The following is an 8,824-nucleotide window of genomic DNA, read 5'->3' on the forward strand; positions in this document are numbered from 1 at the left end:
AAAACTCACACTAAAAAAACAGCCCTGTGGGTTGTTGAATAATTCAGAACAGTACCCCAATGGTGGTAGGGAAATTCAAAATTTTACAGATGAATCCTGTTATTACAACGAGAGGGTGGGGGCTGGGGCGAAATATCCGTCATAGCAGGATTCTCGTTATATTAATTCAAGGGAAATAATAAAGTACGCAAAATCAATGAGTTTGGAATTCTGTTTATTTCTTTGTTTTCTCCCCTGATGTTGATTTTTCGTGCTTGATCAAAAATCGAATTAGGTTCCTTTATCTAGTGCTAGCGATGTTGACGATCACAAAGAAAGGACTCTTGGCTAACTCGCCCGCTGTGTTGTTCTCCACCACACCCTGTGGTGCGTTCCGTCTGCAAGAGTACAATGGGTACATACCACACCCAGCCCACCTCGCACATTGGCTCCATCCATCAAAGCATTGTGACTTCTCCATCCCCACACCGAAGAAGTGAGAGGCTTGGTAGGTCTAGAGTCTAGATAATCTAGACTAGGCTGGTCTATCACTATTACGTGATACATTTTGCTTATATGCGCATGCCACACCCTCCCTACGCATTCGGTCCGAGCTTGATCGTTGGCACACGTAGGCTCTCCAATTCTTTGTTTTGCTAGATCACCCACAAGTTTCTCAATTTGCGAGGTTTTACATAATACAGTGGAACTCGGATTTAACGAGCTCGGATTCAACGAGATGAGATAGATTCCCCGATTTTTTCTTCTTCTTTAAAATCAGTAAAAATAACCCGGATTCAACGAGCAATTATATCAGCGAGCTTGGATACAACGAGGTCACTTCCAGGGTGAACAGCCCCTGCAGACGTGGCTTCGCTCATTTTTCTCCCAGAACGAACTTTATTATTCCCGGAAACCATCCATTGCACCTGCATTGTGAACCATTATTCACTTTGCCGATTGCATGCGACCAATCAGCGGCCTTTCTTCATACCAACACATGCGTTGTTGGCACGCGCACGTGTCTACTCTGGCGTGCGTCGGGGTCAGACGGGCGGCCTGCACACGTGTGGCTGTGTGTGCGTGTCGGGGAGGGGAGGCACTAGCGGTCCGGGCGTGGAACGTAGCAGATACAAACGCGTCAGTCTTTTTTCCCCCTCGGTAACTGATCATTATTACGATAAAAGCTAGTCTTGACGTAGATCTACGTAATGAATTGTGCGCTAGTCTATGGAATCAAACGTTGTAGTATGCTAGGCTCTTCACAGCAACTCAACTTTTGGTAAACAGTCGAGATAACACAGGCGTGTGTATTTGAACGAATCCGTCTTTTTTTTTTTTTTACACTGCTCATAATATGCAGGCATTTCAGGCACTACTTGTGACTTCTCTTTATACATTACTTGCTTAGTGCCCGTAATTATCTACACAAAACCTCATGTTTGCTATAACGAACACTCAGATTCAACGAGATTTTAGGTCAGGCCTGGCGACCTCCTTGCATCCGAGTTCCACTGTATGTATAATTGGCCTATGGGCTGTTTTAAGTGGACACCATTGTACCACTCTCGATTTTTGTAGATGATCCTATGGTCTAAAATTCAACACAACAAAAAACAGTACTCAATATGGCTAAGCTAAACCTGAAGACTAGGCTACAGACAAGCAGCAAATGGACACACACCAGACCACAATACTCGCACTCATACAGTATGCTTTCTTGTTTTAGTAGAGGTTTTACTGCGCTCACAACTGCATAAGGTCATATGAGCGCCAGAAGATAAGAGGTGTTACAAGAGAGTAACAAACATAAAAAAGAAGGAGGGGAGATAGGAACGATAGATGTTTGATAGGAAAGAAGGAGCAAACCACACCAGAGCACCCGCCAACCACCCACTTGCAAAACACAACATTAAAAGCAACTGGGTCAAACACACACAAAGGAGAACAACATTCATTTCCATGTACCAATTGCTTTATTTCTTTGTAAATGCAAGATGGAAAACGTTCATCGCAAAGAAGATTGCATCAAGGACATTGGCACATACCACATTAAATTTTTTTTTGCAACTGTAAAAAAATCAAAACATGTTATTTCACAAGGAGTTAACTGGCAGGCGAAAACCTCCGACAAGTCCGTTACTGTAAGATTATGTGGAGTGTCTGTTTACATACATGTGCGGCATCGTGGTGAAATCAGGCGCTCGTCAAAATAATGAAATCAAAGATATCAGAATTTTTCCTCCAATTTGACCATTTTAAAAATGATTTGTTTTTTTTGTCATGACACATATGTGCACAAAGTGTGTAGGAGTCTTGGCTGGAAACTTTCCCTCTCCATTTTGATATGGATACGTTGGAAGAGCTCATTTATTATCACCAGCAGGTCTTGAGGTCACTTCACTTGACTCCAATAGTAACTGGGGAAAAATAAAAAATCCAAAATTTAGAGTTTTCATTTGACAACGGAGCAGTGCTCTGACAAAACTATGATGGTCATTAAGTGCTAGGATTAAGAATAAAACAAGAGAAAAAGAAAAGCAGGAGCACTTCATCCCCAAAATAGGACACTGGGCAAAGAGGAAAAGCAACAAAAACAAAAACCGAAGATGCTGACTAAAATTTTGCCAGTTTTCCCCCCATAACTCAGCAGTCTGGGGGGGGAAAAAACAAGAACAAAAAAAACATTACATATATAGTGGAAACCTTATATTACAGGCCCGGTAACAACAGGGATCCGGAAATAACAGGGATTTTTAAAATCCCCGTTTTTTTCCTACTCTTTGTCTCTATTAAACGTTATCGGCAATAACAGGGCCTCATCAGAACCCAATCGGTCATAGCAGGGACAAAGGCTCTTTAACAATAATGTAAAAAGAGAGAGACGAGAGAGAGAAAGAGTAACGCAGTGATGGAGCAAGCCCATGCAAGTCACGCCACTGCAAGCACACGCAGCGGGTGAAGTGAGAGAGGGCTGTGGTGTGTTGCAAGATTCAATCTAACCCTAGCCTTGTTGGATTAGTCCACAAATGCTCACTTCCCTTGCAGTACTTATTTAACAGGGATCTGATATAACAAGACTTTTTCTCTGGTCCCACCATCCCTGTTATATCAGGTTTCCACTATAATTAAAATGTACGGCCAAATAATACCTCTACTCAGGGCCACCTTTAAGATAGATAAGATCTCTAGTTTTTGATGCGTCTGTAATTATGGAGGCCATACACGTCTGGACTTGCACCAAACAGCTTTCAGGTGGTGTGTTTTTGCTACTGTTGTGCAGTGGGGCATTTTTACGCACTACTCATTGAGCCCCTATGCTGTGATCTTCTGGGCCACATAATCACCAGTGTCAATGGTCGTGCCCAGTCCCAGCCTTTGCACCACGAGCTGAAGGCTTTTTCAGACCCAGTTGGAAATGCCTTTCACTTTTACTTTTACTTTCACTTTCAAGTGTGAGGCAAAGACTAAGGTGTCAAAACAATTAATTTTCACTGGGTAAAAATTATGGTGAATGCCACTGACAAAATCATTAATGGGATATTATTAGTTCCCGGTAAACAACAAGATCTGATGCTCCAGCAGCAGAGTTATTTCAGTTATTGACAAAGGCAAACATATTTCTAGAAAGGCAGCCAGTATTTTCACAGCCTGTCGCGGAAAAAAAATTGCCCGCTTTCACGACTTGTGTCAACAGAGAAGTCTTTACAAGGAATCAGACTTAGACTGCTCACCTCTCTAGCTTCAACAGCACAAGGTCTGCTTCGACTATCAAGGCACCCCAAAATAGCAGGTCGCAAGAGAGTGACAAACATACAAAAGAAGTAGAGGAAAATGACAATAGTAAGGATCAGGAAAGAAAAAGCAGCAGTTCCCTGTTGTAGATCAGACACAGTTATGAGCATGACATGAGTCAGCCCATTTACAAATCTATTATGCTTGAACGAGAAACGCCCCCCCCTTGGGAATGGCCTAAAGACACTACAGTCAATGGCACTGCTCCGGGGGGTTCTCTGCCCTCTGAAAGCTATGCTTCGATCTCTCTCTCTCAATAAGAATAGCCGAGGCAAATCTCCATCCCTTCGAAATGGGACGAATTTTTAAATCGCATCGTGAGTTTGAGGAAGAATTTTGGAAGAACTGCGGTATAACGTATGTTTTTCAGCAAAAAATCCTCGAAATCAGTGACCGCAAAGAACAACACAATCAAAGACGAGTCGAAACACTACCTGGCGGAGTGGATGAACTTCAAGTTCAACCTGTTCTTGATTTGTAAACAGTAATATTGAAGTTGAAGCTACAACAGCACGAGCAGAGACACACCAAAGACACTGCACTAAGTCTTCATTTTTATAAGTTTCTTGGTGGTAGGCCCTATATCTTATTTGTAACATCAATTTAGAGGGTTGAAATCATACAGATCGATGTTTTCATTCAAGGTTAGATCTCGAGTCTTCCTTACTTAGTTAGACCTAGGCCTACCCCTAGAGCTCTCTCTGGCTAAGTGCGGCAAAGGATTGCTGGCGATGACTAGACCTACAATCTAGGCCTACTCAAGCCTACTGAGACAATAGATCAAGATCTACCTGCGCATTTTTTTTTTTACATGTTCTTGTACTTGCACAAAAGCTCTTCTTCAAGAAACATGAAAGTAGAGCTCAGATGTAGCCCACATCACATAACATGGAATGAGATGAGCCTTTTAATGACAGATATTTAAAGCTTTCCGAGGGTTGGAAATGACGTTTTTCTCTCTCTCTTCAAAGTTTTTTTAAAAACATGTTGCGGCATAGATGATGAGGCAGCAGTTACAGAATTCGGGATGGAGGCTACAGGTTTCGCAAGGGAAAGTTGGAAGCACTCTCGGCACACATCGTAAATCCGGTAGTTTTGACATCTTAATTGGAATGACAGTAGAACAGGTTCAAAATCTGAAACTAAATCTAGATCTACCGAAAAAAAAAAACCCTGTATTTTAGGTAATAGGCCTAGACCTCTGCGGTAAGAGGCAGTATGTCTTCGACAGGTCGTGAAAACACGCATACATTTTTTTTCTACAACATGTCGTGAAAATACCGGCTGCCTTCTAGAAAATAGCATATATCGTACAAAGAATTAGTTCCTTGTAAAATAAAGACAGAAATATCCTCACAATTCTTTCACACACTCAACCTAGAAACGAAATTGGAAATCTTTGAAAACAAAACTCTGTGAATAAAAAGGTGACTGCAAATCAGGCCCCTGATTGTTAATGTGTTACTGCCCCATTGACACCATTAGAATTATTCAAGGGTCCTTCGGTGATAAGCCATGCTGCTGATTGAGACAACATCCAACAGACTGGGGGAAAAAAAACCCTGACAAAGAAACTTCTCCACTCAGGAACTGAATAACATCTTGTTTGTTTTAGTAAGTGTTTCACGGCACTTGCCGCAAAATAAGGTCATATAAGTGCCGAAGATTAGAGGTGTTACAAGACAGTAACAAACAAAAACAAAAAAGGAGGGGAGATAAGGACGATAGACGTTTGATAGGAAATAAGAAGCAAACAAAACTAGAGCACCCGCCAACCACTCACAATAACATCTTCAGAGCATGCAAAGGCGAACAGTCTTACATCACAAATACCAGTTGTTGGGTTTTCCCCCCCAGCATGACATTTGCTGAAACTTACCATCAGAAGTTCTTGGCACAGTTCATCAAGCAGGCATCAGAGACGCATCAGGGAATCTTAAGACTGTGTAGAGAATAGCACAATCTGTGGAGAATTTGAACATTCCTTTGATTAGTTCACTTTTGTAGCTCTCACATCACACTTCCCAAGTACAATACATAAAGAAAGTTCAAGTAGGACCTATTGCTTCTATTTGAGCAGCAGCCATTTCTGACAGGTTTTTGCCCCCTACCAATCTCAATTCTTTGCATACCATTGTTGCCTGCAAGTGTTTCGTTTTTTAGTTTTAGTAGAGGTTTTATGGCACTCGCAACTGGTTAAGGTCATATAAGCGCCAGAAGATTAGGTGTTACAAGAGAGTAACAGACATAAAATAGAAGGGGAGATATATAAGGACGATAGATGTTTGATAGGAAAGAAGAAGCAAACCACACCAGAGCACCCGCCAACCATCCACAGTGTGAGAACGGTAGTGCAGTCAAACGCGGAGTTGGAGAGGCCATCTACGCTAAATGCACAGCCAGGACAAGCATACTTCTGTGCTCATGCTTAGGACACACTAGAGTTTGTTCCTTTGAGTAGGTGTTTTACGGCACTATCGAATCAGTTCTGGTCACCACACTAGAGTACTAGAGAGTCAGTTTAGAAAGTTAGACGGAAAAGAAACCCACATTGACATGAAATGTCACTTTGGGAATTTGACTTCTGGCGCTGGGAAACTGAGAAAAATGACACAGAGAGATTTTTTAAAAAAAATAGTAGAGTGTTTTACGGAGTTTGCAACTGCATAAGGTCATATGAGCACCAAGGGGTGGGTGTCAACAGAGAAGTCTTTACAGGGAATCAGACTTAGACTGCTCACCTCTCTAATTTCAACAGCACAAAGTCTGCTTCGACCACCCCAAAATAGCAGGTCACAAGAGAGTGACTAACATACAAAAGAAGTAAAGGAAAATAACAATAGTAAGGATCAGGAAAGAAAAAGCAACAGTTCCCTGTTGTAGATCAGGCACAGTTATGAGCGTGACATGAGTCAGCCCATTTACAATTCTACTATGCTTGAACGAGAAATGTCCCCACTTTGGGAATGGCGTAAAAACACTTCAGTCAGAGGCACTGCGCGCGCGGGGGTGGGGTGGGGGGGTGTAAGAGAGAGATTGAAGATGAGTCAGAAAGGGGGGTGTTGTCTGCCTGTTTCAGGAGTAGAGAGCAGGAGAACTGTGTTTCTTAATATTTTCAAAATTCACTTTGAAACAAATCAATACATCTCATGAGCACCCTCAATAAACAGGATAACCAGCAGTGGGAATTTTTCCAACTTCTTTGTAGTAATGGTGTTATGCCACAACCGTGTAGCTGGAAAAAAATACATCAACTTTTTTTTTGCTCTGTAACCCATTGCTCAGATCAATCGGTAGGTTCTCAATAAAAATTAAAAAACCAGCATTGCCATATATACTAATACATGTACTATACATAGTAAGTCTATAAAAAGATCTGTGGGGTCACATTTGTGTATTCTCTTATCATTTTACTCAGAAGACTTTTTGTGTGCTAAACACCGTCGACGTAAAATTTGATTAAAAGAAATTCTTCTCACCTGTATATGAGTGTCCATCCATCACGATCTAATCGTGGCGCCATGAGTGTCCATCCATCACGATCTTGTCATGGCGTGGCGTCGTGAGTGTCCATCCATCACAATCTTGTCGTGGCGGTGGCCTCGTGAGTGTCTATCACAATCTTGTCATGGCGTCGTCATGAGTGTCCATCCATCACAATCTTGTCGTGGCGGTGGCGTCGTAAGTGTCCATCCATCACAATCTTGTCGTGGCGGTGGCGTCGTGAGTGTCCATCCATCACGATCTTGTCCACAGTTCAGGCAGCAGAAGACACAAACATTGTCCATGGCATCCCCAGCTCAGTAAAACCTGAGAAAAATTGTAAACCCGTATGAGTCAGTGTAAATCAAAATGAACTCTTCTGTAGGTACTGAGTGCATCAAACCTATCAAACCACTAGGACAGTTCTACAAACTTTTTAAAAAATCAAAGAGTCACAGACAATAAGCGATACAATATATATATATACCATGAAATAATAAGCCCTCAACCGCATTACGACATTCTTGTCTCGGACAGGACTGTCTTGTCCCACCGTCGATTTTTTGCATGTCAAAACAGATACCGCACTAGGACAGGACTGATCCGGCGCATAAGGCGGCTTCTTTGTTGTTGCCCAAGGCGGAGTTAAAAATGCATTCGAAAAATTTCCTAAATATTGTCCAAATAAAAAATAATAATCGTGGTCAGCGACCCGAAACTAGCAAAAATCACATGAGGAACGCAAGCCCCATTACGAAGATAAATTATATTTTTTGTGTGCATGTCTGTTTCACCATTCAGCCGGTTTAGATTGCATCTTGTCTTTTATATCCCAATCGCAATAGACGTAGAGAACAACAGCCTTGCTGTACAAACATGGTTTGCTTTCCACTGCACAAATAAAGTTTTCTATCCAATTTGGATCAACATCCATTTTGATGAGAATAGACTGATTAGAAGCAACCGAGCGACTGCAGCTGACAATAAAGTTGAGAATCGATATGCAAAACACAACCATTGGGGCCTACTGCACCGTGTTGTGTGTAGCAGCTTTGACTTTCCTGCAAATGTGAAACGCACCGGGTGACCTTGATATTCAACTTCACCATTGACGATCAATTAAAAAATAAAATTATTCGCTAAAATTTACATAGTATCGCATCAAATCAGGTTCCCAGCATGCCATTTTGCTTATTTTGAGACACTGAATCCGAATATGAAGTTTTGAAATGCGATAATTATTTAAAAAATTTTATGCCCTAAGTTTAATCCTGCGCGGCAGAAATTTTTTTAAGTGATTATATGTCACAATGCACAAGCTCCACGGTCTTCACAGCAGGCGTCACCAAGTCTGGGACAGTTTTGTCCTAATGCGGTAGGTGGCTACATTTCTCTATTTCACTCCTGTCTCACCGAGTTTGTAGCAATTCAGTATTCACAACTGCTTGGGACTCAAATCGACAAGAATGTCCTGTCCCAATCAGTGCGGTACATTACACTCTAATTCAAAGGTTTCAAACTCCAGTATCCCGGGATGAACTGTCGTAGTGCGGTAGAGGCCTAAGGC

At 41.8% G+C, this 8,824-nt stretch overlaps 1 protein-coding gene and 1 long non-coding RNA gene across 2 annotated transcripts in view; both read right to left on the reverse strand.

Moving 5' to 3' along the window:
* Positions 1 to 1,936: 1,936 nt before the first annotated feature.
* On the reverse strand, positions 1,937 to 7,278 carry LOC118478493. The gene is made up of 3 exons (XR_004859080.1): positions 7,254 to 7,278; positions 5,654 to 5,737; positions 1,937 to 2,399 (listed from the first exon to the last, which is right to left on the reverse strand). It is a non-coding gene; the product is annotated as an uncharacterized LOC118478493 (long non-coding RNA).
* A 112-nt stretch (positions 7,279 to 7,390) lies between these two features.
* The window catches only part of LOC101857824 (RNA-binding motif protein, X chromosome), a 26,176-nt gene continuing 24,742 nt past the window's right edge, over positions 7,391 to 8,824 (reverse strand). The window contains exon 10 of the mRNA XM_035972198.1: positions 7,391 to 7,584. Within this exon, the coding sequence (XP_035828091.1) occupies positions 7,532 to 7,584 (53 nt within the window). The 3' untranslated portion in view covers positions 7,391 to 7,531. The remainder of the gene's footprint in view (positions 7,585 to 8,824) is intronic.

Source organism: Aplysia californica, unplaced genomic scaffold (assembly GCF_000002075.1).
Source record: "Aplysia californica isolate F4 #8 unplaced genomic scaffold, AplCal3.0 scaffold00609, whole genome shotgun sequence".
Taxonomy (NCBI): Eukaryota; Metazoa; Mollusca; class Gastropoda; order Aplysiida; family Aplysiidae; genus Aplysia; species Aplysia californica.